We start from the raw sequence: 23253 nt of genomic DNA, 5'->3' as shown, positions 1-23253 counted from the left end.
AAGAAATAAACCCTTCCCTCTGCTATGTGCTTTTTGGTCACAGTGTTTCATCACAGCAATAAAAACCCTAACTAAGACAGGCAGCTATTTACTCAGGGGCGATCCAGGTGGGGGATGGGCTTCAGGCTAAAGAAGAGTCTGAGGGTGGCAGAGGGAGCCTGGAGGGAGGGAAGCTCCTTACTGTGAATCTCTATGAGTTCAGGCAGATTAGGGAAGAGCCTTGCCAGCTCTTCCCGAGGCATTAGGTTCTCCTTTTTCATGCGCTGGTAGAAGATGAGGTCCAGGACCCGGAGAGTGCGCAGGTGGGATGCTTCTGTCACAAACAGCTCTGAGCAGGGGTTGTGACAAAGAGAGGCAGGGAAAAAATAGATCAGCAAGTGTCTACAGCCACTCCCTGGTTTCCATACCACACTAATTTGTGGGGCGGTAGAGTGCTGATTTCTCTACCCCAGGGGTAAGGCCAGAAATGAGGCGACCTTGGGAAATCCCCCCAACTCCCACAGAAGCATGAGTGGAGATGAGGGGACAAGGCAGGTTCTCACCATTGATGACCTCTTGCCGGTCAATTTCCCTCTGTGTCAGCCCTGCCACCACATCCTTGCCTACTGTATGCTGCCAGTTCTGAACCTCTGGCTCTGGCTCCAGGTCAGACAGCTGGCCCAGATCATCCTCCAGGAGGTGGGGAAGGATGACATCTGTACAGAACCCCAGGTTGGGGGACTCGATGCTCCTGGGGATAGAGGGGGGAGCTCAGCTTCACTTGTAGGTAACTTATACTCAAGGTCGTCTGTCACTCTCCTACCCACCCTGATTGCCCCAGGCACATGAAGAGATGCACATCTGGCCAGCCCTAGGATGTGAGAAGGTGGCTAAACCATAGATGTACCACAGAAGATATTCAACAGGCTCACCACTCACCTGCGGCCCATTTTGGGGGTGAAGGGAGGGGTGGGGTTCTCAAGAGACCTGAGGAGAAAAAGGCAACTGTTAATATATTGTCACCACACTAAGCAGCAGTGGATGTACTCACTGGCTTTACTTACCTGGTGGAGAGGCTGGAGGCAGAGGACGAGGCTGACTGATGAAGGCGAGTGGCCTCAGCAGCAGCATCCATGTCAACATCACTTCGAGATCGGGGCACATTCTCTGCCTTCCGAGATCGCTTCATCTCTTCCCGGCCCTTGAGGCTCTCAGAACGGCCCAGGCGAATCTCTGAGCGTGAACTGCCAGAGAAGAACAAGAAATTTTGAGATCCCACGTTGTGGCTAGCTTTTACCTGTTACCCCACTTTAAGGGCACCTCAGTACCACAGGCCCAAACCTGAGGGTCCAGAAGCTGCACAATGGCGAGCCGCTCTGGTGCTCTACAGACCCTTAGCTCTCCTCAGTGTGCTTATTGGACAGTTTCCTCTCTTTACCTTGAGCTATCAGAAAGGTGAAGTCAGGGGCTAAGAGAATCAACCTTGTGGTGTGCCCAGATGCCTAAGACACCACAGGCCTTTCAGAAGACCCAGGGATAACACAGTCCTTCATCAGGAACCCCAAGGTCCAACCTCCCTGCCCGGGAGGCTACCATGGCCGGTGCACCTTGCCTGTTTTGCACCAGCTACTCTCGTCTCTGACTCTGTTTGAGGCGGATCTTCCCTTGATAAGACCCTCTTTGAGGGAGGTATGGTTACAACTCTCCCACCTTGCTTCCATAATTCCCCAGGATGTCTGTCAAAAGACGGCATCTGCTGTAGTCTTCTTACCCTTTATCTGTGATACAGATTTCTTCTCTTCCTACTGACAGCACCCTTCCTAAGCTGCTATTTCCTTTCCAGGGAGGGGTGGCTGGGGAGGATACTTCAAGGCCTGGTTACAGACAGGCAGGGGTTCAACTCTGGTTGTCCTTGGGGCTTGGCGAGATGCCAACACAAGATGCCAACAACTGAGAACTGCTTTCTGTTGAGTCCTGCAGTGCATCAGCCTCCACACAGCTGGCATCTCTGACCCTTGGATGCCCCTGGATGCCATCAGGCCCTGCTGGGCTCTTTGTTGACATTATTACTAATCTATATCCTGTTCTGTGTCTGGAACCACAAAAGGCCTTGAGATGTCTGGAGAGGTCTCGGTGATAAAGTGGGCTGCTGAAGCAGGAAACCAAGTACACGGAATCTTCATTTATACTAGTAAACACTCTAAAAAGCCAGAGGACTCAATTCTCCTCCTGACGGCCTGAATTATCTTCAGGGTTTACAAACATCTTGACAACTGATGCTCTATGGAACTTAACCCTCGGAAACCTACAAGAACAATCTTGTTTTCCGTGTCCTCAGTCAGCACTATAAACCTCTTCTAGTAGGGCGAGAGAGCTGCAAAGCTTTGTAACTTCCTAGAAGAACCCTTGGGCACTCAATACCTGCTGAGCACCTACAGCAAGCTAAACTATCTTCCTGTGCATACTATTCTCTCGAGGGTGCCAAGGAGTTTACAATAAAATTCAAAGGCTTCTGCTCAGGATACTTTTAAGAGTTTGGTGTCTGTCTTAGGTAGAACAAATTTACCTAGCAAGACCAAGACTGCAAGTCTTTAAGTGGTTTCAAATGTTTTCTTAAGGCACTGACAATGTCTCCCAAACTTAGAATATTTGACATATTTAAATTATCACACCCATCACAGCAATTATGCAATTCATGTCAAATTTACCTACAAATATTATATAATTGTAACCTCTCTCCACAGCACAACTCTTAAAAGTTTATGGCCCAAATCTTTTGTCAAATCCTTTGACATGCATTAAGTTTATGAAGGCCCAACATAAACACAAAGAATAAATTTGCATTCAGGCAAGAACATCTGACTTAGAATTGATAGTTATTTCAAAGGCAAAACGGCTAGAGTATCTACACTGCTGCCTGCAGCCTTGCCTCTCTGCCTACCTCTACTCCTCAGTGCCTTTTCTGTACAAAGGTTGCAGTGCCGTACCTCAAGGGTGACTTGAGCGGTCTATCTGCACAGATACTTCTGACTACAGGCAATTTTTATTTAAAGCTGACTGTAGCCACGACTTGACTGTTGTCATGCCAGTCAGGAGCAAGTGTTAAAACCAGATGAACATCCTTGTTCAGAACCTGACACCTGACGGAGGTGCAGAAATACCACAATCCTCAACCCCTTTTCAACCCTTTTTGAGACAGGGCCTTACTTTGTAGCCTAGGCTGGCACTGAATTCTCAGTGATCCTCCTGTCTCAGTCTCTAGAGTGCTGATATTACAGACATGAGTCACCACACCTGCCCTCCTTTTCTTTTTGAAGGGAAGAACAAGCTGTCTTGAACCAACTGACTCTACGTTCGGCTGGGATGGATGACTTATTGCCAGTTATTTGTCTGTCTTTGAGTATGTCTGCAGAAACTCCTTTCTAAGCATTTTTAAAATTATTATTATTATTAAGCTTCCTTTCTTCTTAAGAGGCAAAGACTTTCTTTAGCCTCTCTCGGCCTTTACTTTTCCAAGACTTCCCTCTGTTTTTTCTAAAGTCCTTTCTCCATATCACCCAATGCTTTCTGATTAGCTGCTGGACAATATAATGTAGCTCCATTTTGGGACAGAATTGCTCAGTAGTTAGAGGAGCTACATGATCTTCTACTGGCCTAATTCCCAACACGTTATGCTTTCTGCAGCTACTTAGGGTGGCGGGCTTTATGGCGGGACCTCACAGTCTAGCGGAGAGGAGCAAGGCAGCTGGAATTAAACCCTACTGATGAAGCCTGCCCGTGCCCCATGTCTTGGGCAGGTGGTGGGCCCCATCCAGCTACAGCTACCTGTCACTCTCCAGCAGGTCCTCAGGAAAGCTTCCTGTTGAGAGTCGCTGTGTCCCCGGCTCTGGGACATCATACTGATGGCTGTTCTCAAAGTGCTGAATGATGTTCCTCACATTGCCTGGCTTAACTGCAGGCAAAAAGAAAACGAAGGGTACTATGCTTTCTGTTCCAGGGCCCTTACTCCCCTCTAGCCCAGAAGACAGAGCAATGAACAAGCATAGATGAGGACAGTATGGGACCAGAAGGCAGGAGCATGGCCTAAGCCTCACTCTTCTATGATTATTCTGTGTGGTCCTGGGCGGACACTCTCTTTTTCTCATGTTTAAATGAGAGGGTCTGGAACAATGACTAAGTTTTCCTTAAGTCACACAGCAGGTTGAAAATAAAGCCAGACCAAACCAAACATCTGCATGGAATCTGTCTATGCTGTAAATCTCAGGCCCTTCTCAAGTTTCTATCACTTTTAGAACATACTGGCCCCCTACACTCCCCACCCCACAACTTTCCATCCCCTTCCTCTGGCCAGCTTTGAGCTCCATCATTAAAGCACTGGTGGGAGGTGATCTCTTAGAACAGAGGTGACACATTACTCTCTTTGCCCAACCAAACAGCTTAGGGAGCCAGTCTTGTTCAAGAACAAGCAAGGGATAGAAAGGGAGGAGAAAGACAAGACGTAATACTCGGAAACCCAGCAAAGGGGCCTCAGACCCAAGCGTGGCATCTGCAAGCCGAAGAGGAGATGAAAAGCTCATCTTCAAGTCAAAACAGTGATGTAAGGTTAGAGCAGGGCTCAGGTAGAGGCAGAGGAGGCAGCGCTAAGCACCCCAGGGACCTGATGATAACAAGATTGCCCTTCTTGTTTAAAAAAATTTATCACAGGAACATTCCCAGGCCTGAGGGGGAAAGTATTTGTCTATTTTCTTCTACATCTACGTCCCATCCTTGAGGCAGATGGTTAGGGTGCACCTTTCTCAAACTTTCTAAGTGGTTGGGTGTGTGTTTAACAGGGGCTGTCACTTGCTTTTGGAAGTCAGGACCCATCTTAAACTGAATGTACAGCTTGGCTTGGGGCTACTACAGACTCAATGGCTTATTGCGCACCCACAATGGACCTGTCTGGGTGGTTATGGAAGAATCTAGAAATATCCTATAACTGACAGTATGAGGCTAAAAAGTGTCGAGGTGTGCTCTATATAGGGCGTGGCTGTGGTAAATAAGAAGGAGTAGCTCTGAGGTAGGGTAGGGCTGAATAACTCAGCGTAGCAAGGGGAAACAGGAAGGAGCCCATTTTCAATCCCAGCGGTTGTCTCCTTTCCTCCAGTCTCTGAGTAATGATGAAACTAAGCAAACGTGAATTATGTAGGCCAAGGCGGTAGCTCAGTCAGTGAAGTGCTTGCTGCATGACTGTGAGGACCAGAGTTAAATCCCTCACACCCACATAAAAAGCCAGGCATAGTGGCAAGTGCTTGTAATTCTAGCAATATGAAGATGGAGACAGCTAGTCTAGAAGACTGACAGCCCAGGTCCTAGTGAGAGAGACCATCACAAAGACCAAGGTAGATGATTCATGAGAATTGACACTTGAGGCTGACCTTTGACTTCTACAACTCCAGCCACACATGGATTATGTTATTAGCAACCAGATAAACAGAAGTGATAGTCCATGATTCTAAGTTTCAACTGAGCTTCCTAGCAGTGGGTGTTTGATCTTCAGATGCAGATGTACACTCGTCTCATGTCCTAGGAATTGTAGAAGCCCAAATCAACGGAAACAATCAGAGTGATAGATTCTTAGTTAAGGAGCACGTGGATGGGCATGGGTGCTGCTTTTCCAGAGGAACAAGGTTCCACCGCCAGCAACCACATCAGGCAGGAGCTTGCCTGTATCTTCAGCTCCAAGGGATCCAACTCCTCTGGCCTCTGTGAGCACCTGCACTCATGTGCACACACCTACACACACAATTAGATATACTATTAATAAAAATCTTGAGAAAAGCGAGCAGGTAGACCGTTGGCACCTTTATCTTGCTGTGCTGGGCTCAACAACCTTACCCCTCCTTGTGCATTCTTGTCCTTTCTCAAGCTGGCACAAAGTAAGCTCACCTCTAGTGTGGAGCTGCTCAGCTTCTTATAACCTGTTGTTGCCTCATACTTTCCTTGGCAGTAAAGATGAGGAACAGACTTTGGCAGCTGTGAGCCTGGAGCTGGGAACACAACGCAGTGGTAGAGTAGCTTGGTTCTGATAATGGGCCTGGATTTCAGGGCCTGGATATTCTTTTGTTTTTCTCCAAGTTAAAAAATTTTTTTCAAGAATTATCTTTATGGCTTAAGATAGCATGGGATGTCACTAACTTAAAATAATTCCAAAGTCATTATTTTAAATTGCCATTTTTACATAAAACAAATTCTAGCAACAGAATGTCCTGACTGTATGCAATTGTGTGCTCTCTCTGTCTGTCTCTCTCCCTGTCTCTCCCCCATCCGTCTGTCTGTCCGTCTCCGCTCTCTTCTTCTTCCTCCTCCTCTCTTCTTCTTTTCTTTCTTTCTCTCTCTCTCTCTCTTCCCCTCCCCCTCGCTCCTTCCCTCCATGTAGAAACTACTGTAGAACCTGGAAAGCATTTATCACTTTTCTGAGACAAGATCTCATGTGACCTAGCCTACGTAGCTGGGGCTGACCTTGATTTCCTGATCCTCCTGCCTCTACTTCCCAAGCTCTGGGGTTGCAGGAGTATGCCACCATTCGTGACTGAAACTATGGCTTAACTGTATACACATGGACCTCATGGATAAAAAGAAACCTGCTTGATTCTATGACATTTTGAGGTAGGCTATAAGTTTCTTATGGGTTAATATGTATAATTTGTTTTTATTATTTTTGCTGTGCTGGGGATTAAAGCCAGGTCTTTGTAAATGCAAATCATGTGTTCTACTAAGCCCTATAGTCCTGTACCAATTATTGTTTTGAAGTGTGTGTGTGTGTGTGTGCGCGCGCGCACGCGCGCATGTGCGTGTGTGTAATCCAACCTTCAAATGTTACTCCTCAGGAAATGACTACTTTTCCCCACTCCCAACAGGGTCTCACTGATGTGGGGTTTGCTGATTCATCTAGGCTGGCTGGTCAGAGACCTCTTGCCTCCACCTGCTTCTCACTGATGGGATTACACATGGACACCACTATACCTGGCTTCAAAAAAAAAAAAAGGTACTTATCAAATATATGTGGTGCTTTGTCTGAATGTATATCTGGGTACACTTTTGTGCCTGGTGCCAGTGGAAACCAGAGAGGGCCTTGGATCCCCTGAAACTGCAGTTACACATGGTTGTAAACAGCTATGTGGATTGCTAATCAAATCTGGGTCCTCTGAAAGGGAAGCCAGCACTCTTAGCCACTGAGCTTTTCTCCAGGCCCGGTACGCCTGGCTTTTTTATGGGAACTGGGGAGCAAACTCATATTCTCATATTTTTGTGGCAAGTGCTTTACTGACTCAACTATGTAGCCCAGCCTGGCTTAAAACTCAATAGCCTCTTGTACTACACTGAGGGGCCTAAGCAGGAATAGCAGATACAAATAAAAGAAAAATTATTAGCAACTTGTAATTTTTTAAAAGCCCTGAAAAATGATTGTTTCATTGAATGAAACCTTGAGCACTCTTGCTTCTATCTCTGTGAAGCACACACCGCAGTCTAGCAGGGTTTGCTTCACAGCCACAGTCCCCTAAAAGTCCGTGTGTTGCACCCAGGTCCTAGCTAATGATAAGACTGGGAGGTGGTGAGTGCTTTAGGAGGTGTTAGGTCTGCCTAGAGGAAGGAGGTCACGAGGAGCGGTATGCCCTTGAAAGAGATGCCCAGACCTCAGTAGCATCTCTTCCTGTTTCATGAATTAGGCAGATTTCTCCTGTCACATGCCACACACTGTCTTAACATACCACAAAGCAATGGGGCCAAGTGATTATGGACAAGAACTTTTGAAACTATTAGCCGAAATAAACACTTCCTCTTTTTAAATTGCTTATCTCAGATATTTTGTTATAGTGACAACAAGCTAATAAGTCCTAAAGAGCGAAGGCTAGGGCCACAGGGAAGCTGCAGCCAAGAAGGCTGGTCTCTGTCACAATCTCAAGGAAGCCCCGCCTCAGGGAAGGGGACTTCCATTCCTCAGAAACCAGGTAAGGTAACAAGGTCTGGCAACTAACACAGCGGAGAATGGAGATCCAGTGGTCTGTGTTACAGAGAAGCTGCAGCAGAAAGGTGCAATATAAAAGAAAGATGGAGAAAAGGAAAGAAGGAGGGACCAGATAGGATCAGATGGAAAAGGGACACGAAATCTTAGAGGCGGAAAATTGATGCTAATAAGAAGATAAAACCAAAGAAAATGGTCCTTTTACCTTCCACATGGGACAAGGGAATATGAAATGCTAAAAGAAAAACAAAGAAAAACAAAAGTAAACCATGAAAAGTCAAATTAATGTTGCAAGAGTAAAAATAAAAATTGTATCAAGCTGGAAAATGAAAAGGTAGTGACAAAAACCAAAGCAGAGGCAGAAGAGTCCCATCTTCCTCCCTCCGCAGTGTCCCCAAGTTCAACGCAGGCCCACGTCACTACTCTGATTGGCACTACTGGCCAATGGAAGGCTCATGGTGTTTTAGCTACTGACAGTATCATGGAGGTGTCCCTATCCCTGCCAGTTCTACTGAACAGTCATCCAAAGCCCCCATCAAGGGTCTAAAGTACAAAATCCTAAGAGTGCACATAAATCCCAGGGATGAAGATGAAGAGGGACCTACATTCACCATGGCTACAGCTGCTTCAGAGCTCCCAGACTAAGGCCCAAGGGTAAGCACAGCCCCTCTGGCTCTGAACCATTCACCTACCTCAGGAGGACTGCACTAGGTGTGGCATGGGGAGAGAGCAGCAGTACTAAACCCAAGCTACAGTCTCCAGAACTGAGGCCTTGGCTCCCAGAACACAGAGGCCTCCAGTTCCTGTGTAGGTGAAGGGGCTGAGTTCTCTACCAAAGAACAGCCAAGGCTGTTGCTCTCCAAGATACTCACTGCTCTGAGAAGAGCTTTTGGGCTTCCCAATGTATCTGAGGATGGGGTTTCGCTTCTTGTCCTCCAAGGCGTCCTTTTCTTTCTTGGAATTGCTGCTCTGCTGAGACAGGAGATGCTAGTTTGGAGGTGGTTCCAACACTCAGACATGTCTGCTAACCACTCTTCCCCTGTCCCCAGCATTAGCCCTAAACACATCACTGGAAAGCTGACTGAGGTTTGTATCTTAATGAACACGTTCCACCTCTTGTCAGGTTTGGAGCAAAGAGGACGATATAGCTGGAAGGTTCTGAAATGGCTTTCCTGGTCTGCCTCAGCACAGAGGACCGCTCCAGAACAGCTATGCTCTAGGGTAGTTCTGTACCTTCTTGGTCTTAGGGAAGAAGGGCAGCCACTTGTCCTTGTCGGGGGCAGCCTGGGCCTTTTCTGCTGTGCTGGAGGGGCGTGACTCCCGAAGGCGAATCCCAGCATGGCTCATGTAGGTATTGACAGCAAAGTCCATGGGAGCACTGCAGGAGAGAACAGTTGTGAACCACCAAGGTCAAGTAATGTTTCTGAACAGAAGGCTAAAGGACCAAAACCCAGCTCGAGACAGTCTCCCCACAGCCACTCCATGGAGAAGAAAAAGAGTAGTTATGACTTCACATATTCAAAGTCAAGTCTGGATGAGCAAATGTGACAGCAGTCAGGAGCTGGCCAAAAGCACCTCATCGCTCCCAGGAGAAATCTATGCAGTACTCTCTCCCCATGAAGGAATAACGGTCAGTGGATGGGAACGCAAAATCCCTAACATATAAGGCCTGGGGGATGGGTAACATCCTCAGACACACACACATGGGGTTAAAGTAGGCATCCGGCCGTCACCTCCCTCCATCCCTGAGAACAAGGAGAAAAAGAGAGCAAAGGGCTGTCAAGACGCTTCTAATTGCCACAGACAAGTGAAACTGTCCAGAGCTCTGTGCTCAAAATGTATTTGGCCTGTAAGATAGTAGACAGATATTTGCTTCCACTTTGGCTTCACGGCCCCTCTTTTCCCTTACAAAGTGTGCGCAGGCAGGGAATGCAGACTCATTTTAAGCTGACAAAAAAATAGTAAGGCCAATACTGTAGGATTAAAAAAACGTGCCAAGGGGCTGGAGAGATGGCTCAGCGGTTAAGAGCACTGGCTGCTCTTCCAGAGGTCCTGAGTTCAATTCCCAGCAACCACATGGTGGCTCATGACCATCTATAATGTGATCTGATGCCCTCTCTGTCAAACATGCAAATAGAACACTCATAAATAAATAAATAGTAAATAAATATTTAAAAAAAAAAACCAAAAAAACGTGCCAAGAATGGAGATGCTTTTCCCCCCTCTCTGCTAGTGCCACTATCACAGAATGACTAACATAATTTTTTTGGGAGGTGAAACCTCTCCTCAGGGAAAGGAGTAGGGAGGGAGAAACAGGGGTATTATGGGTAGAGATGCAGCAGGTCTGAGAAGTTAGGAGCTGAGGGCCAGCCTGACACACCAAGGAGTAGACCTCCTAAGTCCTGCATGTCATGGTTAGTTACCTGGGAACTACACCTGCACAGACTCATGGTCTGTAATGCTACAGCCTTCTTGTGGGTAGCAGGAGTGAAAAGCACAGGAAAGCTCAGCCCTACTTCTCCCCACCTTGAACACTGCAATTGAGCCACACTATGGGCCTGCTCACCTCCGGTCTTCCTCGTACTTGGACCTGTAATGAAAGAACAGGTGACTTGGACCTGACACAGGACGTTCTCTGGGCGGCTGGGAGTCCCTGAGACAGGACATTCTCTGGGCAGCTGGGAGTCCCTTCTTGGAGGAAGGATGAGGGATGGGAGGGGATATGGTCGGATTCAAGAGTCTTGGTCATAGCTCTGGAGCCTTGTGGCCCAGGAGACGAACGTTCTTATTCCCTCAAGGATTCAACTAGCACAATGATGACAATAATGTCTTTCTAGTACAAAGGAGGATGCGGCAAATTCCGTCTCTGTTCTCTGTTTCAAAGCATAAAGTTATCACGAAGAAAAATTTGAAATCTGGAGCCTGATCCGAAGAAACTTATTTTCAAGACGCAAATGGTAGTAGCAACTAATGTTTGGGCACTACTATGGGCCAGGCAGTTTTATAAACTATCTACACAATAAACTTATTTAATTTTAAAATATCATAAGAAAGCTCCCATTTTGTAAGAACAAATATTGTGACTTTTAAACAGAAACTACGGTAAGCTGGGTTCCTAGACTCTGCAAACAGGTGCAACCAAGTACTGCCTCCATCCCAGAGGCGCCCACTTTGTGCCACCTCACTATTGAAGGTCAGCAGGCTGATCCGCAAAGACCATGTTTTCTGTGTGATTTCCTTCCTAGCCCAGATTTTATTATTCTTTATTACTCATTAGTACTGGGGATTGAACCTAGGACCCTGCGCATGTAGGCAATCACTGCCACTGAGCTATAGCTTCTGCTCTCACATTAGTATCTTAATCCTTCCGAATTTGGCTTTGAACTCAGTAGTCCAGGGAAGCCTCAGCCTCTCAAAGTAGCTGGTTTATAGGCCTATTCCACCAGGCTCAGCTATTGTTTATTTTTTAATGAGTGGAATCTAGGGCCTTGTGCTTGTTAGGCATCAACTGTTTCACTATCTACCTGTAACCTAGCCCCCTCTGGCCCAGGTCTGTTACCAAATGACAAGAGTCACACAGTAGCAGTAGCTTTGGTTAAGACACTCTTGGAATCTCTCCTTTGACTTTTCTTTCATGGCCCACACCCAAGTTTTAGGACATTCTCTTAATGACTCTCCTGCTCCACCAGAGCTAATCTCTTTTCACAGTTTCCATGGCTGGCCCTGTACCATCCCTCGTGGGGATTCCTATGGAGGAGCCTTCTAACTGAACTGCCCAGCTCTCCATCTCTTCTTCACCCATAGCGTAGCCTCCTGAAGCTCCAACATCTCCTCACTTGCTGAGTGAAAACCATAATCTTCCTCTTGGTATGCTGCTGCCCATCCCGTTACCTAGCTCCATCACTTATTTTTCACTCTGCTCTTTGCACACTGGTTTCACTGCTGTTCCTTAAATGTTTAGCACATTCTACTTGGCTTCTTCTGTCTGTAGTGCTTTTCCAGATGCCAAAGATCATTCAGTCCATCTTTCCAACCTATTAAGTACTACCTAGACTAGCCTATTTAAATCTGCATCCCACAGACTCTGGAACTCTAGACCATCTGTAGCCTGTTCTCCTTCCTCCCTGAGTGCTTGTTATCATTAACATATTGCCAATCTATTTCAGTCTTATATATTGCTGTCTCTTCTCATCACTGCATAATCCCCACTGTATGTGCCTCATACAGTGACATATAATAAAGCCACATTTGATATTTGCCAAACTGAAAGGCTTGTGTTGTTGACACTACCAAGCTCACACAGGCTAACTTTTGTCATTTGGTATGTGAGGCCCAGAGAGGCAGAACAGATTAATTAAGGTCTCTACTCAATAAAAAATAATACCGGGAAGAAAAACTTCTTAGGCTTAGAAATTCAGTCATCAATCCTGCCCTGGGATTCAAGCCACGGACAACACATGCTTTAGAAAATGGGACTCGAGGAGCTAGGGAGATGGTTTAGTGGGTAAGACCACTGGCTGCTCTTCCAGAGGACCCATGTTTGATTCCTAGCACACATATGGTGCCTTCTAACTGTAACTCTAGCTGCACAGGGGTGGTGGGCAATGGACACTCTCTTTTGGCCTTTGTGGGTACTGCATACACATGATGCACAGAGAACCATGCAGGGAAACCCATACATAAAATCAAACGACAAAAACCCAAAGAAACAAAAGTCCCGGAGAAGCACAGCAGGATCAGCTGTGCTGGAGCTCCCAGAGAGGTGCTCTAGTTTTCTGTGTACTGGGGAAAAAAATGGCCGCCTTCCTTAAGTCAGTGCTGCTCATCTCCTGAAGATGCTTCAGCCCCTGGAAGGTGCAGTCTCACTCTGAGTAGCAGCCATGAGCAGAGGTAAGAACGGAGGAAGACCATGAAAAGCGAGAAGTGAAGCAGAAAGCTCACGGTATTCTGGGAGCACTGGACTGGACTGTCACAAGCACCAGCAAACTGTCAGCAGCTCTAGGTTTGAATGGGGCCCTCAGCACAATAAATGCAGCAAGATCTCCTGTCTTTTGTGAAAGAGACCGTGCAGCAAGTACAAGGTAGAGACCAGACCTCCAAGATCTTCTAACCTGTCTGGTAAGCCCAGAGGTAGGAGTGAAACTGAACACTCACAAGATATCTCCAAGGGCAGCCAGTTGCTTCTCGGCCATTTGGCGCTCTCGAAGAGGGTCCCCATCCAGGTCTAGCAGGTCATTTTCACCATAGAGGCTGCCCAGCCCCAGGGTGCGCTTTGATCTACACCAGATACAATGGGGAAACAATTACATACTGAACAAGTGTGAACACAGGAAGGGAAACCCAGATACACACTGCAGAGGCACAGAGAGCACACTGAGGGGCTCTGCAAACCTGTAGTCACTGATCTGCTCCTGGATCTCCAGCATGACTGCCTCCTGAGCTTCACTGAGAACACTGCGAGGGTCCTCACTGTTCCGCAGGCGCAGGTCTGGACCAGGAGACAAGGGAGGCAGAACAGGTGGGTGTTTGGGAGGAAATAACTTCTGCTAAGCACTTCAAGTGGTTTGCATCCTGTGATGCTGCGTGGAAAAACTGGATTTTTGGCCTATTAGCCTGAAAGCAGGGGAGGCCTGCATTCCATCCAGGCAAAATGTCTTTTTTTTCTTGTCTCACTTATTAGTGTGTGTATGTGCATGCACACACGCGCATGTGCAGATGCTGTAGTGTGCATGTGGAGGTCAGAGAACAACTCTATAGAGTTGGTCCTCTCCCCAGTTTTATGTGGATTCTAGGAACTGAACTCAGGTTGTCAAGCTTAAGGCTGAAATCATTCTGGTCCTATCAAAGGCAGGACAAAACTATTCTCTGGATGTCTAATGCTCCATGAGTGGACATACTGAAGCCGTTTCTCACTGTGTGTATTCTTAAAAGTCGGCTGACGTTAACATGTAGTCTTTATATATATTTATTCCTTCTACTGCCTTGACATCATTTCAACAGCCTAAAAAACCAGAAGCCTTTCATTCTTCATGGAACCAATAGGCATGTTCTTCCTGTTCTGACATCTAGCACCACAAAGGCTAGGCCAAGGCGGTGGAAGTGACAGCCTCATTCTTTCTTTCTATCCATCCATCCATCCATCCACCCATCCGTTTATACAGGATCTCACTATGTCTGTCCTGGAACTTACTATGCAAATCAGGCTGGCTTCACACTCGGAGGTCTGCCTGACTCTGCCTCCTGAGTGCCAGAATACTGGGCCTCTTACTCTATCTTTGAGCAAGCTACTTTGTGTGTACATATAATTTGTCCTTCCTGTGTCTTTGCCAATAACTGTTTCTTTCCAAATGTAGACTGCTAGCTCCAGCTTGTAAAACACTAGACTAGCCTTAGAAACTTGCTACGTAGTTAAGGACGATTTTGAACTTCTGATCCTCTGTGTCTACCTCCCAAATACTGGGATTATAGAGGTGTGCTACTACTGGTTTATGGGGTACTGGGATTCAAACCTAGGGCTTAATGCATATTAGGCAAGCACTCTACCAACTGAGGCCCCCACCCCGCCGAGACAGGGTTTCTCTGTGTAGCCTTAGCTGTCCTGGACACACTTTGTAGACCAGGCTGGCCTTGAACTCACAGCTATCCGCTTGCCTCTGTCTTCCTGAGTGCTAGGATTACAGGTGTGTGCCACCACGCCTGGCGCTTCTTTACACTGCCTCAATTATTCTGGAACTGGAAGGAATAGCATCATTACCTAGCCCTTGGTCCTCTCTCTGACTCTGGTACTCCTGGCATTTGTATTGTTATGGAACTTAGCAAAAACAAACAAACAAACTAACTAACTCAGGTCTCCTAACTGCTCCAGAATCTCTTGTGACAGAGCAGTGAGCTCTTAGGTATTGTCTATCCACACCTGATGTTAAGTGTGGAGTGTTTTGGAGTAACAGTCTATGGATTCTGCCCACTACATGGCAGTTAACCAGACTCAGACTTCATGTCTCTGTCTCTGGTGTTTCCTGAGAGTTCAGTACAAGAAGGGCACTAAAGAATGAGCCAACTTACCAATTTCAGCCTGCAGCACCTCAGGGATCTTCACTCTGAGAGGCTGGAAAACAGAAAGTGGGCGTAGAAGTGAGGCTGTGCATACCACGCAGACAAGAGTGTGCAGGGGCACAGGGTGAGGCTGTGCACACCACGCAGACAAGAGTGTGCAGGGGCACAGGGTGAGGCTGTGCACACCACGCAGACAGGAGTATGCAGGGCACAGGTAACATGTTCCCTCGCTTGTATATGCCAACCCTCCCCTCTTTCTCAGTTCTCTTCAACTCTGGACATGAATTCTAGGGTAGGACTTTGGGAAATGGCACATGAGTTTACAAGATAAGCTGGTGCTACATTCTGAGGGTGGCCCAGCAGCGTGGATGTAGAACAGCATGTTCCAAAACTGGGCCAGTGTTCAACTTAGTTGCTAGACTCTCCTATGCCTCCAAGTGGTCCCAAGAGGATAACCTTTGTTATTTGATGGATTATGGCTCCTCTCGTTTGCTACTGGTGGAAGCTGGGTATATGTCACCTGGTCCTGCAGTTAGCTTGATACTCTGGCACGTATCCTGAAATCTCTTGCCATTGTTGGATATTTGTACGGTTTTATAAATGATGCCAAAAGGTACGTGACAACTCTAATCTCCTTACTCAAGATTCACTCAGATTTCCCCAACCTTATTAGCTAACTGTGAGAAGAATAAAATCATTTGGAATTAGTTTAGATGATCAGATTATAGAGTCAAAATACGGAGTGTCATCCGCAGGCAGATGCTCTGGCCAGTGCATCCTGACACATCCCTGAGAACCCAGTTCAGACGTCGAGAGCTGCATTCCTCCCAGACACTAAGGTTCTTCCTCTTGACTCCTTTAGCAAATGTGCCTGAATCTCAGAAACGTTTACTCTTCTTGCCCTGTCGATCCAGATCCCCTGATGCTCTTGGGTCTGTCTCTTCATCCAAGGAAGGAAAGGCAGGCAAGGTTTGGGGAGTAGTTAGAACCCTCTATCTCAGCGGCTCTCAGCCTTCCTAACGCTGCGACCCTTTCATACAGTTCCTCATGTTGAGGTAACTCCAACTGTAAAATTAGTTTTGTTACTACTTCATAACTGTAATTTTGTTACTGTTATGAATCATAATGTAAATATCTGTGTTTTCTGATGGTCTTAGGTGACCCCCGTGAAAGAGTTGCCGACCCCGAAAGAGGTCTCGACCTACAGGCTGAGAACCACCGCTCTGTCTCTAAACATTCTAAAGAGAGGTTGGGTGCATTTGTGAAACTAAAGAGACACACAGAAGAGAGAAAGCCTTTAAATTAAAAAAAAAAAAAAATCTTTTATTTTAAATGTTTGGGTGTGTTGCCTCTGTGAATGTCTGTGCAACATGCAGGTGCCTGCGGAGGCCAGAAGAGGGCGTCATAGACACCGTGTGGGTGCTGGGAATCCAACCTGGGTTCTCTGGAAGAGCAGCATGTGCTCTTAGCTACTGAACCATCACTCTAGCCTGAGGGGAGATAAATCTTTGAGAAGCAGGAACAGAATCCAGAAATTCTAATTTCTTGGAGGGCAAACCTGTCCCTAGCTCTCCAGTGTTGACAACCTCCCTATGAGAGCACGCCTCTCACAAAGGCTCTCCCTCATCCTCTCCAGAAGAAGAAACTCTGGCAGCAGTGCCTGGTGCAGAGCCCCGACTCCTACTTTATGGATGGGAAATGCCCAGGATGCTGCCAAATCCCCGTGGCCTACCACACACCAGCAGTCTTGTGTGCTGGCCGCTCCACTGTCCTGTCAGCCACAGAAGGAAAAGCAGAGCTGGCAGGAGGGTGCTCCTCCAGGAGACGGCATGGAAAGCGCCCGAGTCAAGATGAGGGGGAACCATCCCAGTGGACACAGTTTGGAAATATTAGAAAACAGCCTGTCCTGGGTGGCACTGGCACTCTATCGCTCTTCTGTGCTGTCCCGGGTGGCACTGGCACTCTGTCGCTCTTCTGTGCTGTGGCACAGAGGACGGGACTGCGACTCATGAGGACTTACTTACCGCGTTCTTCTCTAAGAACATGTTCCAGATGTCTTTCCCCAGACCTCGGGAATCCTTGGGATTTGTCTGCTGATAAACTTCTGAACACAAATAAAAAAGCTAGAATGACAGAGAAACTAGGTTAGAACAATGGGTCTTTACCATGGGGGACATTTGTTAGTGTCTGAAGACATTCTGACTAAAGTCCAGTAAGTGGCTATATATTCCCAAATTAAGATCCCCTCTGACAACAAAGAATTCTCAGTCTTAAACGTCAACAATGTTGAGGCCGAAAAAGTTAAGTAATTTCTCCCCCATGAGTGTATTTGAGGCTGATCACGCCTCTAGGCTTGACGTTTTTGGTGGCTTCTTCACTTGTCTATGTGTTGTCCCTGAAGGGCTTTTATTTTGTTTCTCTTGATGATGTGTAGGTTTCTCAGGAATGCTTTGAGATGTCAGCATTTGGGGTTAAACAAACAGGTATTCAGTGAATTCCCTTTGAGCAAATCAATGCTCATTCTGGTCTCTAGCTGTAGTATTTCCAGAAAACAACAACAACCCAACTCATTCCTTGGGCAAGAGGCTTACTTTGAAGAATACAACACTGACGTTCCCCTACCATCATCCCTTGCTTCTGTGCAGTAGGAGGAATGAGAGGGGTGTAAGCGGTGGCTCTGTGCATCACCTTGGGGCACTGGGGACTTCATCCATAGCTCATACACGGCTCCTCCCTCTTTTTTTTTTTTCTGAGACAGAATTTCATTGTGTACCCCTGAACTCAGAGACCACCTGCCTTTGCTTCCTGAGTGCTAGGATTAAAGGTAGGCACTACCAGCCAGGCCTGCTGGTATTCTTTCATGGCAACACCGTAGATGAAGGATCTTTAGTGCTTTGCCCCTGTCAAATTTTTTTGTAGCAACACTGTAACTCTGTAAGGGTGATTCTCAACTTCTCAGTCAATTTGAAGACTTCCTAAACTGAGGAGAAAGGTGGTTTTCTGGCCTAGATCTTTGTGCTATCCCTTGGGCTACAAGTATGGTTAGCTGCATGATGCAACAGGTTTCATCTTTTCTGTTTTGTCTCTGTCCTTGAGGTGCCTGACTTTGCCTATAGATCTGACATTAAAAGCTGCATACACAGAGCAATCAGGGATAGTGGTCAGAGACTCTCTGTTGGGTACAGGAAGGATTGAAAACAAGATGGACACTTCTGACTTACCAGGGGGCCAGGGTCGGCCTGCGAGAAGATGTACCGTAGAAAAACTGCCAAGTAAGCTGGATGCGACTTCAGTTTCTCAAGATCTTGGAAGATGATATCACTCTGGAAGGCAGAAAAATGAGAATGGCTGAGAGGCACAGAGACAGGAGGTAGACAGCCAATGCACCCCCTGTGCTCTCTGCCTCCCAGGCTGTTAGCTGAGTGTCCTCCCCATGGGTCCTTCCAGAGCTGGGGACAATCCAACTGCTTTCAGTCAAGGGCAGTGTGGTGTAAAGCAAGAGAGGAGGATAAAAGGAGCAAACCAGAAAACTCACCTCATTGTTGAAGTAACCTGGGTCATAATCTTCCTCTGGGCCAATAATCAGAGGCTTTGGGCTTTGGTCTACACCCTGAAGGAGAGAGTTGAGATGAGAGATTACAGAAGACATGGATTCAACTTCTTCCACAGCATCTGGTTAGCAGCCTCACTCTGAAAGGGTCGCTTGGGTCTTACAAGCACCCAAGGTTCAGCACGGATGTAATGATTTCCACTTGCAGAAAGGCAATTGCTTCTGGGTGGGGCACAGCAGAGTAGCCTGGTCACACGACACAGGAAGATGGGAAATAGGAAAGATGTTTTCTTTCTGTTAGCAAAAGATGAGGAGCGAGTGCCCTCTAACAAAGTAAAAGCTGACAGCACCTAATGGACTGTTGGGCTGGAGACTTGTGTTTTCCCTAACAGACCAACCACACTCTCCACACCTGAAGTGGCAGCTGCCACAGTGCTGCTGAGTAGCGGGCAAGCAAGGACATGGCTTAGTAACTTGTAGAGACTGGAGCTGCACAGCTGCCTCCCCCTCACTCAGACAGGATGGGGCTGTATCACAGAGACTGACAGAGGGAGGACCCGAGAGCCCCTTACACAGTCAAAGCCACAGAGGTTGGCTGGGAAGCTGTATTTGTGCTCTCAGATATACCAAGACCCTCCAATCTTGTAACACCTAGCCTCTGAAGCCCGTGCTATCTAGATCCCCGAGACTTTCTGGCAAAAGCACCAAAAAAGACTAGATTTTAGCTTGTTTGGGGAAATTTTTTAAGAAATAAATTTATTTTTAATATGTTTTTGTACAAGTCTATACTGAATGCTGAGCATACTTCCCCGTCCATACTTTCCCCTTTCTAGTGCCTTCCTTCCTGTTGTTCCCCTTTGTCTTTGGGGACAATACATGATTTTATGTATCTATAGAAAGCCAAGAAATAGCAGATGAGCAAAAACATGCTATTTGTCTCTCTCAATTTGGCTTTATTCTTGGCTCTAGTTGCATCCATCTTTATGCAAATGACATGACTTGGTTCTTCATCATGGCTGAAAAGATTCCATTGTGTATACACACCACATTTCCTTATCCTCTGTTGCTGAACACCAAGCTGGTTCCGTAACTCAGCTACTATGAACTGTTCTACTGTAAACATGGATATATACATGTCTGTGATCCTGACCTGGAGCTCTGTGGGCTAATACCCAGGAGTGGTAAGATGGTCATTGTTGTACAGAAATTTTCTCTAAGATCAAACACTCCATCCTTCAGGAAGCTCCTTTTGACTCAGAAGTAACAATTCAGAAGCTTCAGGAAATCCCTGAGACTGATCACTAAGCCACTCCTTTCCCAATCATATTAAAACAGTAAGATTGCTGAGAAATACCTTCAGACCAACTGAGTTACCCGGAAGAGATACTCTGCAACCTGCCGAGTTGACTGTAAATTCCACAGTGCACTCTAGGCTTCCAGCTTACATGAGCATGATCACGCTAGGGCCGGCTTGTGAATATTTCTGCTCCTGTACCCAACTCACATATAGTTGTGAGTCACATGGAAGACTATTTCCAGTTTTGAGAAATCTTCATATTGATTTTAATAGTGGTTAGGACTAGTTTACACTACCACCAGTAATATGTAAGGGTTCCCTTTAATCGACATCCTTACCAGCTTTTGTTATGTGTATTCTTTGTGAATGCCATTCTGAATGGATCTCAATATAGTGCATTTCACTGATGGATAGTGAGGTTGGAGATCTTTTCATGTTTATTGATCATTTGTATTCCATATTTTGAGAACTGTTTCTTCACTTCATTAGCACATTTATTGACTGAGTTTTTTGTTTTTTTGTTTTTTTTTCGAGACAGGGTTTCTCTGTGTAGCCTTGGTTGTCCTGGACTCCTTTGTAGACCAGGCTGGCCTCGAACTCACAGCGATCCGCCTGCCTCTGCCTCCCGAGTGCTGGGATTAAAGGTGTGCGCCACCAGGCCCGGCCTTATTGACTGAGTTTTTATTTCTTGCTTTTTAAAAAAGTTTTGGGTGTATTTTTCATTTAGATTTTATTCTATTTTAACTTATGTGTATGTGTAACTCTAGTTCCAAGGGATCTGATGTCCTCTTCTGGCCTCCAAGGGCCTTTATAGACGTAAGCATAGATAAAACACCCACAGACATCAAGTATGTGTGCTTTATAGACATAAACATTAGATAAAACACACACATAGATAAAATAAACAAGATCATGGAAAAAAAAAACCCTCCCATTATAAAATCTTTCTCTCTTTTTGGTTTTTTGAGACAGGTTCTGAGACAGCTCTGGGTGCAGGAAACTATGTAAACTAGGTTGGCCCCAAACAGGTGAAACATATTTGGTGAAGCTGGCATCATTTTAGGTGGTTCCTAGCCATGACATTAAATAGCAGTGAATCAAATTGTCAGAGAATTAATTTCAGTACCATTCACTCCCTCTGACTAATCCAAATGGTTTCAGCCTGCTGTTAGTCTATCTGTATACCTTTACAAAGAGATTCTACCTCAGGCTAGAAGCAAATTAATCTAGTGAGAGTGAAAAGAGGATAAGATGTAACATTTATACATATAATAAATTTAAATAAATACTTTTTATATATTTTTATTAATTTTTTAAAAAGATTTAATTTATTCTCATTATTTTGTGTATGGGTGTTGTACCTGTATGTGTGTCTATGTAACGCATGCCTGTGGAGGCCAGGAGGGTGGCGGATCCTCGGAAACTGGAGTTACAGATGGTTGTTGTCCTGGCTAGTTTTATGTCAACTCGACACAAGCTAGAGCTATCTGAAAGGAGGGAACCTTAGTTGAGAAAATGCCTCCATAAGGCCCAGCTGTTGGGCATTTTCTTAATTAGTGACTGATGTGAGAGGGCCCAGTCCATTATGGGCGGTGCAATGCCTGGGCTGGTGGTCCTGGGTAATAAAAAAGCAGGCTGAGAAAGCCAGTAACCAGGACCTCTCCATGTACTTTGCATCAGCTCCTGCCCTTAGGTTCCTGCCCCTCTTGAGTGCCTGTCCTGACTGCCCTTTGATGAATTGTGACACGGAAGTATCCCTCCCCAAGCTGTTTTTGGTTGTGGTGTCAACACAGGAATGGTATCCCTAACTAACACAGTGAGCTGCTATGTGGGTGCTGGGAATTGAACCTGGGTCTTCTGGAAGAACAGTCAGTGCTACTGACGTCTGAACCATCTTTCCATGCCTGATTTTTTTTTTTTAAATAGTAAATGACACATTCACATTGGAACTGAATATATAAAGGGTAGGTCAATTTAGAGTCTTCTCAGCCTCCGTTCTGAGGCTCCTTAGAGGTGGTCACCACCAGATTCTCAAGCACCCATCCAGACACAGCTCATGAAGGAGGCATCTTTTTAACATACATGGCGGCTTTCTTTCTCCACTGCTCTGTGTCTTCCTAGATAAGGCTTTACAAATCATTTCTAAGCATATATGCTGCCTTACACTTACCTTGCACTTATGGTGTGTGATACTGGTTTTATTTTGTAGCAGTGACAAATATCCTTTAAAATAAATTTAAGCTGGGCGTGGTGGTGCACGTTTTTAATCCCGGCACTCGGGAGGTAGAGGCAGGTGGATCACTGGGAGTTTGAGGATAGCCTGGTCTACAAAGCGAGTCCAGGACAGCCAAGGCTCCACAGAGAGACCCTGTCTTGAAAAACCAAAAACCCAAAACAAAATAACCCCCCGCCCCCAAAATAACATAAATTTAACTTTAAGAGAGTAAGCTTAGCAAGGCTTGGTGATACATGCATGCCTTTAATCCGAGCACTCCAGAGGCAAAGACAGGTGAATCTTTGTACTTAAGTCCAGCCTGGTCTTCACAGTTAGTTCCAGACCAGCCAGGCTACACAGTAAGATACTGTCTCAAACAAATGGGAAAAAGAAAGAAAGAAAGAAAGAAAGAAAGAAAGAAAGAAAGAAAGAAAGAAAGAAAGGAAGGAAGGAAGGAAGGAGAGAAGGCGGGAAGGAGAGAAGGAAAGAAGGAAGGAAGGAAGGAAGCTTGAAAGATATACTAAATAACATTATGCAACTGGAATGTGGATTTGGGGGAAAAAAATCAGTGCAGTGGTGAATTTTACAGAATTGTGCTTTAGTGAGCCAGTGTCTTGTCAGCCCCTACCTGCACTAAGCCAGGCAACCCACCATAGCTACACAGCCCAGGTTCTTTGCAGGATTTTGCCTTGAGCCAAATCCTATCTTCCTGAAATTTTCGCTGGACCTAGGTCTGCCTCTGAGTGCAGGTCATTCAAGTCACATTTTGCACTCTTTGGGCAGTATGGAAAAACTGAGGGAAGGAGTTGGAAGGTAGCTTGACAAGGGAAGATCTCAAGCATGCTGAACTTTTGTTTGTTTTCTGTATTACGATTCCAAGAATAGGGCTTATTGCTTATTTAATACACAAAATGGCTTCATTATGCCATTTTCATAATCTACATCACTGTATCTTGCTCTGACTCACTCTCTTGCCCTGAATTTGGCTGAAGCAAAGGTTGCTAAGGGAGATAAGCATTCGGAACAGTCGCTACTTAGTCTATCGATATTTAAAGGCCCATCAGCTTTTCCTTAACTCTGCTCTGACGGGTACGTCCGCTGACTCTGACTTCCTTCCTTCTTCACACCATGCTTGCTCTTCTCTAGGGGACCAT

At 46.0% G+C, this 23253-nt stretch overlaps 1 protein-coding gene across 1 annotated transcript in view; it reads right to left on the bottom strand.

Moving 5' to 3' along the window:
• Arhgef11 (Rho guanine nucleotide exchange factor 11) overlaps nucleotides 1–23253 on the bottom strand; it is a 107015-nt gene that overhangs the window by 11382 nt on the left and 72380 nt on the right. The window contains exons 13-27 of the mRNA XM_051157418.1: nucleotides 18573–18647; nucleotides 18259–18360; nucleotides 17062–17160; nucleotides 15047–15089; nucleotides 13376–13472; nucleotides 13139–13261; nucleotides 10551–10574; nucleotides 9218–9362; nucleotides 8857–8953; nucleotides 8190–8219; nucleotides 3805–3931; nucleotides 1044–1223; nucleotides 919–966; nucleotides 543–730; nucleotides 182–328 (exon numbers count right to left, since the gene is read on the bottom strand). Of these exons, the coding sequence (XP_051013375.1) occupies nucleotides 182–328; nucleotides 543–730; nucleotides 919–966; nucleotides 1044–1223; nucleotides 3805–3931; nucleotides 8190–8219; nucleotides 8857–8953; nucleotides 9218–9362; nucleotides 10551–10574; nucleotides 13139–13261; nucleotides 13376–13472; nucleotides 15047–15089; nucleotides 17062–17160; nucleotides 18259–18360; nucleotides 18573–18647 (1525 nt within the window). The remainder of the gene's footprint in view (nucleotides 1–181; nucleotides 329–542; nucleotides 731–918; nucleotides 967–1043; nucleotides 1224–3804; nucleotides 3932–8189; nucleotides 8220–8856; nucleotides 8954–9217; nucleotides 9363–10550; nucleotides 10575–13138; nucleotides 13262–13375; nucleotides 13473–15046; nucleotides 15090–17061; nucleotides 17161–18258; nucleotides 18361–18572; nucleotides 18648–23253) is intronic.

This window comes from Acomys russatus, chromosome 15, assembly GCF_903995435.1.
Source record: "Acomys russatus chromosome 15, mAcoRus1.1, whole genome shotgun sequence".
NCBI lineage: Eukaryota > Metazoa > Chordata > Mammalia > Rodentia > Muridae > Acomys > Acomys russatus.
The sequence above is the reverse complement of the archived record's forward strand: the minus strand, read 5'-3'. Positions and strand labels throughout refer to the sequence as shown.